Source organism: Ranitomeya variabilis, chromosome 2 (assembly GCF_051348905.1).
Source record: "Ranitomeya variabilis isolate aRanVar5 chromosome 2, aRanVar5.hap1, whole genome shotgun sequence".
Classification (NCBI taxonomy): domain Eukaryota; kingdom Metazoa; phylum Chordata; class Amphibia; order Anura; family Dendrobatidae; genus Ranitomeya; species Ranitomeya variabilis.
In genome coordinates this window covers 142,008,324-142,026,141 of record NC_135233.1, presented here as the reverse complement: position 1 = coordinate 142,026,141, position 17,818 = coordinate 142,008,324, and the positions used below count along the sequence as shown (strand labels likewise).

General features: G+C 45.2%; 1 protein-coding gene across 4 annotated transcripts in view; it reads left to right on the top strand.

Moving 5' to 3' along the window:
• TTC13 (tetratricopeptide repeat domain 13) overlaps window positions 1-17,818 on the top strand; it is a 141,751-nt gene that overhangs the window by 107,197 nt on the left and 16,736 nt on the right. For all 4 annotated transcript variants that reach the window (XR_013221076.1, XM_077283043.1, XM_077283042.1 and 1 more), the window contains 2 exons: window positions 810-916; window positions 16,947-17,082. Coding sequence is in view for 3 of the 4 variants with exons in the window: in XM_077283043.1 (XP_077139158.1) it covers window positions 810-916; window positions 16,947-17,082 (243 nt within the window). In the remaining variant the exon portion in view is untranslated. The remainder of the gene's footprint in view (window positions 1-809; window positions 917-16,946; window positions 17,083-17,818) is intronic.

Genomic DNA, 17,818 nt, shown 5'->3' with positions numbered 1-17,818 from the left:
TTGGGGATGCATCACCCATAGTCAGAACAGGACGCACACTGCCTAAAACAATGGCAGCCTATGCGCATCATGTAGTGCATTCTGCCTGTGTAAACAGGCTACTAAACAACCGCCAATCTGTAAATGATTACCAATAAGCAGTCGTTTAGTGCCACTGGTCGGTTTTGTAAACTGACTCTAATCCTTTAAGCCAGAACTTGTTGAACTGTGGCAGAGAAGAAGTAAGAGGAATTTATCCAAGCTTTTATTTATTTATTTTTTAAAAGTTTCTTACTGACAAATTTATTAAAATAAAAAGTTAATATAGTCTTCAGTTAGATTACCATTTTATAATATTATCCATAATAGCTAATAGTCATAGCAGGAATATAAATCTACAATGCGATATATCAATTGCCAGCCTCTAGTCTTCTTATTTAATTTCCCTAGCCTCCAATATAAACAGGGCAGTCAGATGCCTGTTATTTGGCCGATTATGGAATTGGTTTCATTAGAATTGTTCCTTGCATATGTTTTCATGCCAATAGAGGAAAATGTTTTTTCCATCAGTTAAACTTTAGTGTACCCTATCCTCATTGATTGATTGATTTACTTAGTCTATTTTGCTTGTAAAAATCTGAAAGTTTTTTGCTTAATTTGATTGTTCAAATTTTGTAAAACTTGGTTCTAAAAAAAAAAAAAAAAAAAAAAAAAAAAAAAAATATGTTCCTTGCAGCCTGCAGGAATTTGTAAAAACATAAGATGAAATAATTTAAGATTAAATTAAATCTGCCTAATTTGCTATTACTCATCTTACTTTTTGAAAACAGTTAAACAGCAAAACGAGAGATGGATTCACAGTGAACACAAAGGTTCCCAGCCTAAAAGATCCAGGGAAAGAATTTGATGGATTCACAATAACAATAACAGGAGATAAGTAAGGGACATCTTTTTTGCATGTGAACCTCTTTTATTTATTTTCACTGATGCATTCCTTTATTCTTCTAACTATATCTTTTAAAAGTTTGTGCACCCTGGTCAAAATTACTGTTATTGTGAACAGTTAAGCAAATAATCTTTAAAAGGCCTATAGTTAAAGATGACATATTTTCTTTGTATTTTAGGCACAAAAATAAATAATTATTTTTATCTTTTACATTTTAATAATTACAAAAAGTAAAATGGGCCAATGCAAAAGTTTGGGCACCCTGCGTGGTTAGTAGTACCTAGTAGCACCCCTTTTTGCTTGTACGCGCTTTTTGTAGCCAGCCAAGAGACTTTCAATTCTTGATTGAGGGATTTTTAACCATTCTTCATTGGAAAATTCTTTCAGTTCTGTGAGATTCCTGGGTCATCTTGCATGCACTGCTATTTTGAGGTCTAGCCACATATTTTCAATGATGTTCAAATCAGAAGACTGTGAGGGCTGTTGTAAAATGTTCAGGATCTTTATCCATTTGTAGAAGCCATCCTCTTTTCATCTTCAGCTTTTTTTAAGAGATGGTGTTAAGTTTGCATCAAGAATTTGTTGAAATTTCATTGAATCCATTCTTCCCTCTACCCGTGAAATGTTACCCATGCCATTGGCTGCGACAAAACACCAAAGCATGATTGATTCACCCCCATGCTTCACGGTTGGCGATATGTTCTTTTCCTCAAATTCTGTGCCCTTTTTTTCCACACATACCTTTGATCATTGTCGCCAAAGAGTTCTATTTTAACCTCATTGGTCCACAGGACTTGTTTCCCAAGCATACTTCTGACAATGAACCTTATCGTGTGGACACGGGAGAGGTTTTCTTCTGATGACTCTTCCATGAAGGTCATATTTGTGGAAGTGTCTCTGGAAATTTGGTACATTGTTCTAATTTTTAGAGTCTGCTAAATCTTTCTGAAGGTATTTTACATTCAAGCAGGGGTTTTGATTTGCCTCTCTAGCAATCCTACAAGCAGTTCAATGAAATTTAGCTTGGTCTTCCAGACCTTATCTTTACCTCCACTGTCCCTGTTAACTGCTCTTTCCAGGACGTCATCCTGACAGCACTATGGAGGACGTCCTCCTCCCCCTTGCTGGGACAGGAAACACACGAGAGTTCAAAAGGTCCGGTCCCACCCCCATTCCCCAGTGTTTTTCCTGTCCCTGCAAGGGACACATGAGAGAAGCTGCGCAGCTTACAGGAGCTCAGGGGGATCGTGCGGCTTGCCAGATCCTTCCCCCTGTCAAGACGCTCAGGGCAGAAACACTCCAGAGGGGGGTCCCTCTGTTCCAAAGACCAGCAGCCGCTCCTCCCGGTGGGGGGGCTCTCGGCTGCGGACGCGGTTCCCGAGGTCAGCAGCATCCAGCAGCGTGAACGCCGGGCTCTGACTCTTCGGGCGGAAGTTCCGGGGACCGCGTCACTTCCGGTTTGCGGCATCCGTTACCGTCACTTCCGGTAACGCTGGATGTACAGGGAAGGCGTGCGTTCCAGCAGGTGTCTCTGGTATCGTGGCGCTTTGGCAGTCGCTGCAGCGGTGACACTTTGGAGATCATGGAGAGCATGCCACCTGAGGATGGGGTAAGTGCGCAGAGCGCAAACTCCCCTAAGCACCCCTGGGAAAAAAAAAAAAAAAAGCCACCCTGTTACCTTCCCTATCTTATATCGTTTAAGGATAAGGGAACCCCAGCCGTCCCCCCTGGTCAAGCTAAGAGATCTGGAAAGGCCTCTGGGAAGTCCAGCAGATGTCCACTATGTAACGCAAAACTCCCGGACACCCATGGCAAAACCTTATGTGCAGATTGCACATCCAAGGTTATGAGAGAGGAGCAGCCCACCTTATTATCTGAGATGAGGTCCTTAATCAGAGAAGAGGTCCAGGCTTCCCTAGCTACCATGGTGGAAAAGTCCAGCCCTATGCCCAGTCGCAAAAGGGCCAGGCGGGAGTTGGAATATACTTCCGATGACAGGTCTGACTCTGAAGACCTCGTCTCTGAAGAAGAGGGAGAGCTTCCTTCCGGAAGCCAGGACCGTCAGAGAAAGTACCTTTTCCAGGCGGAGGACACAAATGAGCTGGTGCAAGCGGTGCGATGCACCATGCAAGTAGAAGAAACATCCAAGCCGCAATCCAGGCAGGACCTGATGTTTGGGGGACTTATGTCACGTCGGCAGACAGTCTTCCCGGTTAGTGAGCATATCAAGGCCATGGTGCTCGAAGAGTGGAAGGAGGCGGAACGTCGGCTGACACTGTCTAAAGACTTTAAGGCGCGCCTAGCCTGATGACGTTAAGCTGTGGGACGAGATTCCCAAGGTGGATGTCCCGGTGGCGAAGGTCGCCAAGAAGACAGCTATCCCATTTGAGGACTCATCTACCTTGCGCGATCCAATGGATCGTAAGGCGGACATATTGCTAAAAAGAGCCTGGGAGTCATCCGCGGCTCTAATTAAAACTAATATTGCAGCTACCTCGGTAGCCCGGTCTATGCACCTTTGGATGGGTCAATTAGAGGAGCATCTCTCTAATAAGACCCCTAGGGCAGAGATCCTAAATTCTCTCCCCATAATGAAGTCAGCTACCGCTTTTCTATCTGACATGACGGCTGAATCAGTCAGATTTTCAGCCAGAAATGGATCATTGTCCAACGCGGCTAGAAGAGCGGTCTGGCTGAGGTCTTGGTCCGGCAATAACGCGTCCAAAACTAAGTTATGCTCAATCCCCTTCTCAGGAGCGAGGGTGTTTGGTCCTTCCCTTGAAACTATATTAGAGTCGGCTTCGGACAAGAAAAAAGGGTTCCCAGAGGACAAGCCTAAAAGGCCTCAGTCTTTTCGGAGGGGGTTCCCCTTTAGAAAACAGTCCGACTACAGGTCCGACTTCCGGGTGGGAAGGTCCAATAGAGGCTTTAATAGGGGTTCCCGTGGCCACGGCAGTAAGAACAGGAGTTTCTTCTTTAGCCCCTCATCTAAGTCTAAATCACAATGACGCCACTCTTATAGGGGGGAGGCTTCGCCATTTCGCGGTAAACTGGAGCAGAGTCACACAGAATCAATGGGTCCTGCGCACTGTGTCAGAGGGCTACAGTATAGAGTTCTACTCCCCTCCACCAGGCAGGTACATCGTACCCACGGTGGTTATGCAGGACTCTCCCATGTTGAAAGACTTAATGGAGATGCTTTCCTCCAGAGTCATAATACCAGTACCACCGCCAGAAGTAGGCCAGGGTCACTACTCCTCCCTGTTCTCCATAACAAAACCGTCAGGCGACTCACGTACGATCGTAAATTTGAAACCCCTGAATGCCTGGGTCAGGTACAAGAGGTTTCGCATGGAGTCCATCCGTTCTGCAATCCTTCTCATAGATCAGAACGCGGTAATGTGCACTCTCGATTTGAAGAGTGCCTATTATCAGGTCCCTGTCCATCATCTATCTCAGAGGCTTCTGAGGTTGGCGGTAGCTCTGCCGTCCGGGACCTGTCACTATCCGTTCCAGTGCCTGCCGTTTGGACTCGCCTCAGCACCTCGTGTGTTTACAAAGCTGGTGTCAGAGATAGTGGCTTTCCTGAGAAACCAGGGGATTACAATAGTCCCTTATCTCGACGACTTCCTTCTGATAGCAAGAACACCAGAGATCCTATCGGATCACAGGAACCGGACCATCGCGGTAATGGAACACCTAGGATGGATCGTCAACTGGCAGAAATCAGACCTGTTTCCGGAACACAAAAAGGTCTTCCTGGGTGTCTGTCTGGATTCTGCAAACAGAATATCCCTACTGCCCGAATCCAAGCTGGAGACAATACAGACTCAGATCAGACTCCTACTAGAACGCAGAATTTCAATAAGGATGGCCATGAGAGTGCTAGGCCTAATGACGGCATGCATACCATGCGTAAGATGGGCACAGTTCCATTCAAGACCTCTACAGAGCTTAATCCTCTACAAGTGGACCGTCGTCAGTCTTCTCTGGACAGTATTTTATATCTACCAGATCCAGTACGAAGATCTCTCCTTTGGTGGACAGACCCAAAGAATCTAAGAATCGGAGTACTATGGGCTACCGATCCATACGTAGTGGTTACTACAGACGCCAGCGCCTGGGGCTGGGGAGCTCACTTAGAAGGAAGGATCCTCCAAGGACGATGGCCTCCACACATAGCAAGCAACTCATCCAACTTCAGAGAACTGTATGCTGTCTGGGAAGCCCTGAGAAGAAATCGTCGCACTCTGGAGAATCGTCATGTCAGGATATTGTCCGACAACGTGACAACTGTTTCCTTCCTAAAACACCAAGGAGGCCCAAGGCACCATCTTCTCCAGGAGCTGGCAGGGAGAATATTTTGCTGGGCAGAAAGGTCGGTCCTTTCCATCTCCGCAGTCCATCTGGAAGGCTCCCAGAATGTCGTAGCAGACTACTTGAGCAGAAGAAGAGTGTTTGCAACAGAGTGGGAGCTCAACCAGGACATCTTCCAGGAGCTGTGCCGGCGTTGGGGCACTCCCAGCATAGACCTCTTTGCAAACAGGAGAAACTCGAAGGTCTCAAGGTTCTTCTCGCTGAACCCTCAGGATCTGCCGGAAGAGATAGATGGTCTAAGTCAAAGATGGACGGAGCCCCTCTCGTATGCATTCCCTCCTCTAGCATTAATCCCGGCTGTTCTCAGGAAGATCAAGGAAGAACAGGCTCGAGTAATTTTGGTAGTTCCATACTGGCCAAGAAGGAGTTGGTTCTCCCTTCTGGTAGACCTGGCGATAGAGAGTCCAGTGGAGCTCCCTCACAGACCAGATGTAATCCACCAGGGCCCAGTTTTCCATCCGGACCCAGAAAAACTACATCTCTCAGCCTGAATCCTGAAAGGAACATTCTGAAGGCAAGAGGCCTGTCTGACCAAGTCATAACCACTATCAAGGCTAGCAGGAAGCCGGTCACGTCAACAATCTACCTGAAGATCTGGAGGCGTTTCTGTCTGGAGGGTGGCAGGTCTGAGGTTGCGGCAGGCACTCCCGACTTACCCAGAATTCTGGATTTTCTGCAGGCTGGGTTCGATAAAGGGCTTAGGCCGAGCACCTTGAAGGTGCAGATCTCGGCACTTAGCTCCTTCCTAGACTATCCCCTGGCAACACACCCTTGGATAGTTAGATTTGTCAGAGCCACCCAAAGATTGCGCCCCACCATTAGACAGTTATCTCCTCCCTGGGATCTTAACCTTGTCCTGAGATTCCTCTGCAAAAATAACTACGCATCAGCAGATAACATGTCCATTTCGGCCCTGACACGTAAAACGGCATTCCTAGTGGCGATCACCTCGGCTGAAAGGGTGGGGGAAATCCAAGCCCTGTGTACAAGGGACCCGTACCTCCAGATTAGAGATGATAGCGTGATCCTTAAACTAGATCCCTCGTTCATTCCAAAAGTGGGAACTCTAAAAAATAGAAACCAAGAGATAGTGTTACCATCTTTTTGCTGTAACCCTTCTAATTCTAAAGAGGAAGCTCTACATTCCCTTGACGTCAGACAGGCAGTCATCGACTACCTGTCAGCCACCAACCCATGGCGCATTGACCCAAATCTGTTTATTTTGTTTGGCGGTAAAAATAAGGGAAAAAAGGCTTCTAAGGCCTCCATTGCTCGATGGATCACATCTGTGATCTCCGAGGCCTATCAGTCAGAGGGCATCCCTCCTCCAAAGGGTCTTAGTGCACACTCTACTAGGGGGATGGCTACTTCTTGGGCTGAGAGGGCAGGCGCCTCTCTAGAGCAGATTTGTAGGGCCGCTACATGGGCTAGTGCAAATACATTTTGTAGGCATTATAAACTAGATGTCCTGTCCGGCCAGCAGACTGCATTTGGGAGAAAAGTTCTCCAAGCGGTAATCCCACCCTGAGGAGGTGCTTTGGTACTCTCCATAGTGCTGTCAGGATGACGTCCTGGAAAATAGGTATTAAGCTTACCGTTAATTGTGTTTCCAGGAGTCCATCCTGACAGCACGGGTAATTCCCTCCCTGTTAATATAATTATGCTTTGTAATATGAACCTGACATGTCTGTAGTATGTTCATAACATATGATGTAATATGTTCCTAATATATGGTGTTATGTTCTTACCATTAAATATTATTTTTTTGCATCTCCCTTGAGGCGGTTCTTGTTACAACACTGAGGAATGGGGGTGGGACCGGACCTTTTGAACTCTCGTGTGTTTCCTGTCCCAGCAAGGGGGAGGAGGACGTCCTCCATAGTGCTGTCAGGATGGACTCCTGGAAACATAATTAACGGTAAGCTTAATACCTATTTTTTTAACTACATTTTGAACTGAGGAAAGGGAAACTTAAAAACGCTTTGCTATCTTCTTATAACCTTCTTCTGCTTTGTTGGGTCTCCACCATTTTCATTTTCAGAGTTGATAGACAGCTGCTTAGAAGAACCCATGGCTGCTGTTTTTTGGCACAAGGTTAAAGGGACTCTGCGACCTCAAATTGGTGAGATATTTAAATGACTTTTTACCTGTCCGATGGGCAGCGTTTCATCTTCATTTCTCCACCCCGTCCGTCCCTATTGTCCGCAATATGTTAGTGAGTTAGAGTACTTGTGCTCCATAGTTGGCGCGTGCGCAATGCAATCTTCGGTCACACACACGCAGTATGCTTTGCCCAACTGCGGGCAAAGCCGAAAAGCATTACTGCGCATGCGCTCGCGCAGTATGTCCCGCCACACAGCGAAATACTTCCGGAACATAGTGCGTGGGCGCATGCGCAGTAATGCTTTTCGGCTTTGCCCGCAGTTGGGCAAAGCATACTGCGCGTGCTTGACCGAAGATTGCATTGCTCGAGTACTCTAATTCACTAACATATTGCGGATCAACAGGGACGGACAGGGTGGAGAAATGAAGATGAAATGCCGCCCATTGGATAGGTAAAAAGTTATTTAAATATCCTGCCAATTTGAGGTGACAGAGTCCCTTTAACCCCTTCCCGACATTTGACGTACTATCCCGTCGAGGTGGGGTGGGCCCGTATGACCGCCGACGGGATAGTACGTCATACGCGATCGGCCGCGCTCACAGGGGGAGCGCGGCCGATCGCGGCCGGGTGTCAGCTGCATATCGCAGCTGACATCCGGCACTATGTGCCAGGAGCGGTCACGGACCGCCCCCGGCACATTAACCCCGGCACACCGCGATCAAACATGATCGCGATGTGCCGGCGGTGCAGGGAAGCATCGCGCAGGGAGGGGGCTCCCTGCGGGCTTCCCTGAGCCCCCCGCAGCAACACGATGTGATCGCGTTGCTGCGAGGGTCTTACCTCCCTCCCTGCCTGCTCCAGACCCGGATCCAAGATGGCCGCGGATCCGGGTCCTGCAGGGAGGGAGGTGGCTTCACAGACGCCTGCTCAGAGCAGGCACTGTGAAGCAGCCTGTACTTCTCGCAGATCGGTGATCTGTCAGAGTGCTATGCAAACTGGCAGATCACCGATCTGTATTGTCCCCCCCTGGGGCAAAGTAAAAAAGTAAAAAAAAAAATTTCCAAATGTGTAAAAAAAAATAAAAAAAAATATTCCAAAATAATGAAAAAAAAATATATATATTATTCCCATAAATACATTTCTTTATCTAAATTAAAAAAAAAAAAACAATAAAAGTACACATATTTAGTATCGCCACGTCCGTAACGACCCAACCTATAAAACTGCCACACTAGTTAACCCCTTCAGTAAACACCGTAAGAAAAAAAAAAAAAAAACGAGGCAAAAAACAACGCTTTATTACCATACCGCCGAACAAAAAGTGGAATAACACGCGATCAAAAAGACTGATATAAATATCCATGGTACCGCTGAAAACGTCATCTTGTCCCGCAAAAAACAAGCCGCCACACAGCATCATCAGCAAAAAAATAAAAAAGTTATAGTCCTGAGAATGAAGCGATACCAAAATAATTATTTTTTCTATAAAATAGTTTTTATCGTATAAAAGCGCCAAAACATAAAAAAAATGATATAAATGAGATATCGCTGTAATCATACTGACCCGACGAATAAAACTGCTTTATCAATTTTACCAAACCCGGAACGGTATAAACGCCTCTCCCAAAAGAAATTCATGAATAGCAGGTTTTTGGTCATTCTGCCTCACAAAAATCGGAATAAAAAGCGATCAAAAACGGTCACGTGTCCGAAAATGTTACCAATAAAAACGTCAACTCGTCCCGCAAAAAACAAGACCTCACATGACTCTGTGGAGCAAATGTGGAAAAATTATAGGTCTCAAAATGTGGAGACGCAAAAACTTTTTTGCTATAAAAAGCGTCGCTGGTTTCACACTTCCGTTTTTGTCTGCAGCGTTTTTTGCACAAAAAAACGCATGCGTTTTTTCCCTATATTTAACATTGAAAACGCATGCGGTTTTTTTGTACGCGTTTGGTCGCGTTTTCAAACGCATGCGGTTTTTTTCTGCATGCGTTCATTTTCAGAAATACAACCTGCAGTATTTTCTTGCGTTTTTAAGCACATGCGTTTGTTTGCGTTAAAAACGCATGCATTTTTATCGACAAAAACAGAAAACACACTGAAAAGCCACCCACCACCATCAAGGTGATAAAGGGATCCAAACCCTAACCCTAACTCTACCCCTAACCTCACCCCTAACCGTTTAATGAACATTTTCTGACAGTCATAGTGCCACGTATTTCAGTGCCACGTATTTCAGTGCCAAGTATTTCAGTGCCACGTATTTCAGTGCCATGTATTTCAGTGCCACGTATCACGTATTTCAGTGCCACGTGTTTCAGTGCCACGTATTTCAGTGCCACGTATCACGTATTTCAGTGCCACATATTTTAGTACCACGTATTTCAGTTGCACGTATTTCAGTGCCACGTATTTCAGTGCCACGTATTTCAGTGCCACGTATTTCAGTGCCACGTATCACGTATTTCAGTGCCACGTGTTTCAGTGCCACGTATTTAAGTGCCACGTACCACGTATTTCAGTTGCACGTATTTCAGTGCCACGTATTTCAGTGCCACATATTTCAGTGCCACGTATTTCAGTGCCACGTATTTCAGTGCCACGTATTTCAGTGCCACGTATTTAAGTGCCACATATCACATATTTCAGTGCCACTTATTTCAGTGCCACGTATTTCAGTGCCACGTATTTCAGTGCCACGTATTTCAGTGCCACGTATTTCAGTGCCACGTATTTCAGTGCCACGTGTTTCAGTGCCACGTATTTAAGTGCCACGTATCACGTATTTCAGTGCCACGTATTTCAGTGCCACGTATTTCAGTGCCACGTATTTCAGTGCCACGTATTTCAGTCACGTTTAGGGTTAGGGGTAGGGTTAGGGTTAGGGCTAGGGTTGGAGGTAAAGTTAGGGTTGGGGCTAAAGTTAGGGTTGGGGCTAAAGTTAGGGTTAGGGTTTGGATTACATTTACGTTTGGATTAGGGTTGGGATTAGAATTATGGGTGTGTCAGGGCTAGGGGTGTGGTTAGGGTTACCGTTGGGATTAGGGTTAGGGGTGTGTTTGGGTTAGGGTTTCAGGTAGAATTGGGGGGTTTCCACTGTCCAGGCACATCAGGGGCTCTCCAAGCGCGACATGGCGTCCAATCTCAATTCCAGCCAATTCTGCGTTGAAAAAGTAAAACAGTGCTCCTTCCCTTCCGAGCTCTCCCGTGCGCCCAAAAAGGGGTTTACCCCAACATATGTGTTATCAGCGTACTCGGGACAAATTGAACAACAACTTCTGGGGTCCAAGTTCTCTTGTTATCCTTAGGAAAATAAAAATTTGGGGGGCTAAAAATCATTTTTGTGGGAAAAAAAAGATGTTTTATTTTCACGGCTCTGCATTATAAACTGTAGTGAAACACTTGGGGGTTCAAAGTTCTCACAACACATCTAGATAAGTTCCTTGGGAGGTCTAGTTTCCAATATGGGGTCACTTGTGGGGGGTTTGTACTGTTTGGGTACATCAGGGGCTCTGCAAATGCAACGTGACGCCTGCAGACCAATCCATTTAAGGATGCATTCCAAATGGCGCTCCTTCCCTTCCGAGCTCTGTCATGCGCCCAAACAGTGGTTCCCCCCGACATATGGGGTATCAGCGTACTCAGGACAAATTGGACAACAACTTTTGGGGTCTAATTTATCCTGTTACCCTTGTGAAAATACAAAACTGGGGGCTAAAAAATCATTTTTGTGAAAAAAAAAAAAAGAATTTTTATTTTCACGGCTTTGCGCTATAAACTTTAGTGAAACACTTGGGGGTTCAAAGTTCTCAAAACACATCTAGATAAGTTCCTTGGGAGGTCTAGTTTCCAATATGGGGTCACTTGTGGGGGGTTTGTACTGTTTGGGTACATCAGGGGCTCTGCAAATGCAACGTGACGGCTGCTGACCAATCCATTTAAGTCTGCATTCCAAATGGCGCTCCTTCCCTTCCGAGCTCTGTCATGCGCCCAAACAGTGGTTCCCCCCCACATATGGGGTATCAGCGTACTCAGGACAAATTGGAAAACAAATTTTGGGGTCCAATTTATTCTGTTACCCTTGTAAAAATACAAAGCTGGGGGCTAAAAAATCATTTTTGAGAAAAAAAAAAAAAATTATTTTCACGGCTCTGCGTTATAATCTGTAGTGAAACACTTGGGGGTTCAAAGCTCTCAAAACACATCTAGATAAGTTCCTTAGGGGGTCTACTTTCCAAAATGGTGTCACTTGTAGGGAGTTTCAATGTTTAGGCACATCAGGGGCTCTCCAAACGCAACATGGCGTCCCATCTCAATTCCAGTCAATTTTGCATTGAAAAGTCAAATGGCGCTCCTTCCCTTCCAAGCTCTGCCATGCGCCTAAACAATGGTTTACACCCACATATGGGGTATCATCGTACTCAGGACAAATTGTACAACAACTTTGGGGGTCCATTTTCTCCTGTTACCCTTGGTAAAATAAAACAAATTGGAGCTGAAATAAATTTTGTGTGAAAAAAAGTTAAATGTTCATTTTTATTTAAACATTCCAAAAATTCCTGTGAAACACCTGAAGGGTTAATAAACTTCTTGAATGTGGTTTTGAGCACCTTGAGGGGTGCAGTTTTTAGAATGGTGTCACACTTGAGTATTTTCTATCATATAGACCCCTCAAAATGACTTCAAATGAGATGTGGTCCCTAAAAAAAAATGGTGTTGTAAAAATGAGAAATTGCTGGTCAACTTTTAACCCTTATAACTCCGTCACAAAAAAAAATGTTGGTTCCAAAATTGTACTGATGTAAAGTAGACATGTGGGAAATGTTACTTATTAAGTATTTTGCGTGACATATGTCTGTGATTTAAGGGCACAAAAATTCAAAGTTGGAAAATTGCAAAATTTTCAAAATTTTCGCCAAATTTCCATTTTTTTCACAAATAAACGCAAGTTATATCGAATAAATTTTACCTTTAACATGAAGTACAATATGTCACGAGAAAACAATGTCAGAATCGCCAAGATCCGTCAAAGCGTTCCAGAGTTATAGCCTCATAAAGGGACAGTGGTCAGAATTGTAAAAATTGGCCCGGTCATTAACGTGCAAACCACCCTTGGGGGTGAAGGGGTTAAAAGAGGCTGGCTTTTTATAAAGCTGGGAAATTTGCATCACCTCGCCTTCCCTAACTATCATAGTGAGCAAGCCATAACCCCAACAGGCTAATTAAAGTTATTGAAGCACACAAATTGCCAAGAATGCCCAAACTTTTGCATTGGCCTATTTTTCTTTTTAACATTTTTAAAATGTAAAAAATTACAATGTATTTTTTGTTGTTGCCTAAAATACTAAGTAAATGTGTCATTATAACTTTAGCTCTTTTTGGAGATCATTACATCTTCAACTTGCTTAACTGTTCACAATAACAGTAATTTTGACACATTTTGGTAATGTAAAGTCATTGACGACCAGTGAAGACTTACCCCTTCACCAAATGGAATAGAAACACCCTGTTGTCAATTTATTCATTCATTTCCAGTCGGAATAACAGAGGAATGGCACAATTCAGAGTTCTTTAAAAATATGTTTTGGAATTGTTGTTTCATGGTGGATACATGAATCTGTTCAAACAGACGTGTCAGGAGAGCAGACCTATTAAGAAAAGGATGGCAACTGAAAAGAAAAAGCTGTAGGCGATGCACATATTGCATTCATACAAATTATAGTTAACCTCAATTTTTCAGAGCTTTATTATTATTTGTGTTTCACATAGCGGTTTGGCTTGAGGTTATTTTTCCCTGTTTCCTGTAATAAACTAGCAATCGACTGTGGGGTTTCCATTGGTTTTGAGAACAGAAGTGATAACATTAGTCTATTGCTGGGAATATTTTGTATTGAAAATATTATTGAATTATTGTAAAGTAGTTTGTGAGAACCTGCATGTTATTATGTTGTGAAGCGCGTGACCAGCAATACAGCATGGAGACTACTGATATGTGGAGAGCTCCATAGCATAGGCGATAACATATTGATCTATTGGGGTCTGACTGCTGGCACCCCCAGAGATCATAAGAACAGAGTTCTGAAACACCGGACCGGGCTCTGCAGAGAACTGTCTTAAAGGGCCACTGTCACCCCCCTCCAGCCGTTATAAACTAAAAGAGCCACCTTGTGCAGCAGTAATGCTGCAGTCTAACAAGGTGGCTCTTTTAGTTTTTGATTCCGTTATTCCCTCAATAAAGCGTTTTAAAGTTTGTACAAAATAACCTGTCCTCAGACCTGGAGGCGGTCCGAAGCTTCCTCGGTGAATCTCCCAACGGCCGTCAGTCTTCTCTTCTGGGGATGTGGTCGCTGCCCCCTGCGCGCTGTTTCTTCTTAAATCCGGCGCCTGCGCTGTGCGTGCCTGCCTGGGGCAGGCGCAGTCTTCATTGTCCTTCATAGCTCAGATCCAGGGTGCCTGACTGCGCCTGTGCCGGCAGTGCGGCCACCCTGTTGCTGAATCCCCGCCCCGCACTGTGTTATTCATTATGCACAGTGCGGGGCTGGGGTTCCTGGGCATGCGCACTGCGCTGTTCAGACGCTCCCCCAGCTCAGACGCTCCCCCAGCTCCCCCGCCTTCCAGCGTTATTTGCGGCTGCTTCATTCCAAACGCTGGCAAGGAAACCTGTATATTACGGCAACGCTGGAAGGCAGGGGACCGGGGGAGCGTCTGAACAGCGCAGTGCGCATGCCCAGGAACCCCAGCCCCGCACTGTGCATAATGAATAACACAGTGCGGGGCGGGGATTCAGCAACAGGGTGGCCGCACTGCCGGCACAGGCGCAGTCCGGCACCCTGGATCTGAGCTATGAAGGACAATGAAGACTGCGCCTGCCCCAGGCAGGCACGCACAGCGCAGGCCCTGGATTTAAGAAGAAACAGCGCTCAGGGGGCGGCGACCACATCCCCAGAAGAGAAGAGTGACGGCCGTTGGGAGATTCACCGAGGAAGCTTCGGACCGCCTCCAGGTCTGAGGACAGGTTATTTTGTACAAACTTTAAAACGCTTTATTGAGGGAATAACTGAATCAAAAACTAAAAGAGCCACCTTGTTAGACTGCAGCATTACTGCTGCACAAGGTGGCTCTTTTAGTTTATAACGGCTGGAGGGGGTGACAGTGGCCCTTTAAAGAGAGCCACTTAGCCTCTGTCATTACTTAGCCTCTGTCATTACTTAGCCTCTGTCATTACTTAGCCTCTGTCATTTTAGGGCTGCCAGAAATGGGGCCCATCTCACTAACTTGAGAATAAGCCTTCTAAGTAAAATGTGGATCATCCAGTTTTGAGGATATTTCTGATGGTTTAATTTTTAGAACACACAAGATCTTAAAGGCCCCGTCTCACATAGCGAGATCGCTAGCGAGATCGCTGCTGAGTCACAAGTTTTGTGACGCAACAGCGACCTCCATAGCGATCTCGCTATGTGTGACACGTACCAGCGATCAGGCCCCTGCTGCGAGATCGCTGGTCGTGTCGGAATGGCCTGGACCTTTTTTTGGTCGTTGAGGCCCCGCTGACATTGCTGAATCGGTGTGTGTGACACCGATCCAGCGATGTCTTCACTGGTAACCAGGGTAAACATCGGGTTACTAAGCGCAGGGCCGCGCTTAGTAACCCGATGTTTACCCTGGTTACCAGCGTAAATGTAAAAAAAAAAAAACAATACATACTCGCCTTCTGATGTCCGTCAGGTCCCTTGCCGTCTGCTTCCTGCTCTCACTGACTCCCGGCCGTACAGTGAGAAGTGAGAGCACAGCAGTGACGTCACCGCTGCGCTCTGCTCTCAGTGTACGGCGGCTCAGTCAGAGCAGGAAGCAGACGGCAAGGGACCTGGACACCGAAAGGCGAGTATGTACTGTTTGTTTTTTTTGGTAACCAGGGTAAACATCGGGTTACTAAGCGCGGCCCTGCGCTTAGTAACCCGATGTTTACCCTGGTTACCCGGGTGCTGCAGGGGGACTTCGGCATCGTTGAAGACAGTTTCAACGATGCCGAACTCGTTCCCCTGATCGTTGGTCGCTGGGGAGAGCGGTCTGTGTGACAGCTCCCCAGCGACCACACAGCGACTTACCAACGATCACGGCCAGGTCATATCGCTGGTCGTGATCGTTGGTAAATCGCTAAGTGAGACGGGGCCTTAAGTCACCTGTCTGTCCTAGTGGTAATGTACATCAAAGATGATTGATGACGATAGAAAAAAGTCTGTCCAGAAGAACTGCTGCTGGTTGCAGAACTGGGCTTAAGAAAAGAAACCTCCCACATGATGCTGGCATAAATTAAAGGGAACGTGACAGCTAATACATGGTGACCAATCCCTAGACTGCCCGTATCAGTGACTGGCTGTATATTTTCTGTATGACTTCTCTCTGCGCCTAAAGCGCAGCAGGCAGGAAGAAGTCTCCAAGGACCCTCGTATCCGATTAGTCTTCCGTTAAGCTTATTCTCCAGCGCTTTTTCTGAAACGCCCATTGTCTCGCAGTCAAACATACCTGACTGAGATCCTACAGCCAGTCTCTGATGTATGCTACCTGTGGATGGGTTAATGTTCACCTTAATTACTGCATCCAGTTCCCATCTCCCATGTGGCCATGTCTGTAGGTAGAATGAATGGAAACGGAACACAAGTGACCTCACTAGCCTCCTAAGCTGTGCAGCTCAATAAACAGCACAGGAAATATTTTGGTAAATATGTGTTACACAATAGTCTGCTATTTCCCCACATTGATTTCATTTCTTAAATGGGAAAATATCATAATACCTGTATTAACTACTTCACGACCTGTGATTTACGTTTTTGTCACCTAAGGGTTTTATGAAGTGATCTCAGGAGCCGTGCAGTCTTCATATGCAACAGATGCTGGCTTTGTTAAATACCCGGCATCTGCCTGTAACTGCAGCAATTGGAGCTTGCTCCGATTGCTTCAGTTTAACCATTTACATGTCACTATCAATGTTTGAAGGCAGTATTGAAATTGTAATCTACACGTGTGTGCGTATGTACTTCCCAACGCAACAAAATCATGGGAAACTGTTTTTTGTCCATGGCTCTTTCAAACATCTGACCAGGAGGGTATGTGCTCACGATCAATAATTGCGCATCGTCCAGTTGTTAAATCACAGTGGATGAAACTTCTACAAATCCCATGTTCACTATGTGTGTATGTGCACCTGCAGATCACCCTCAGAGACTGACATGTGGCGTGTCTTTCAGATCCACACCATGTCAATTTCTCTTGTGGAGACACTAGTCTCCGCAACAGTAATCTCCACAAAACAATTTACTGGATGCGGTAAATCTGCATGGCTCAGTGAACACATGTGGATTTACCTGCGTTCAGTAGAAGGCATACGCTGCATCCAAAACGCTGCTACTCCTGATCGTGGGCACATAGCCTAAGGGTGCTGATAGCTGGAGCCTTGCAAATCTGCTTATTCTGGATAACCCCGTTAAAGTTTTCTCATCGGTAATATTCGTTTGTGATATTTTACACATTCTCTTTCAGAATTGGAAACATTTTGTTTTCAGTGGAGACACAGACAACAGAGGAGAGGACCCAACTGTACCATGCAGAGATTGAGTCTCTCTATAAGGATCTTACAGCAAAAGGAAAGGTGCTGGCGCTTTCTACAGAACTAGGAGTGAGTGGAATTTTTGTTTTGTAAATTTTTTTTTTTTTTTCAAATTTCCAACAAATTTTCTAAGCCAGCACATGTCGAGTTTAGTACATTTTGCATCTTGTATCTCAGGACAGTAGCGTTCCTCTGTTATTGTAGAAATGGATGACCTAACCGACTACTAGGTGTTACCAATCCTACTTGTGTCCGTCCCTGCAAAGTGACAGGTTAGGGAAAGGAAGCTGAGCGCAGCACATAAGTAATACCGTTGATGGTAGGGTGCAAAATTAAGTGATGGTGAGAACTCTAACTTTTGAAGAGTCACAACAACTATACATGTGTGAAAAGAGTAATAAAATGCCAGCTACAGAATGCCACCCGAGAGACCACGAAGAAAAATCTTCCAATATGGCAATGGTAGTAGGTGGGAGTAAAAGAAATTGGGACATTAGGGCGTCTCTGTATAAAAATAAATAAAATAGCAATTTTATTTTTAAAACTGCGAAGTACTGAAGGTTTTTTTTTTTTTTTTTTTTTATAAATGTCCATCTGCACAGTGACAGTGTTGACCTTGATTGGATAGGTTCAGACTGTGTAGTAATACCAACTTCTTAATTTAATTTTTATTAAATTTCTCAGAGGTAAACTAGCATAATGGCACAATGTTAATCCTACTAGAAATGTATAAATAAAGAGACAATTGTGTATTGAAGAAGTGATCCACTAACTCCCTGGACAGCTCCTTTTTAAATAAAGTAGT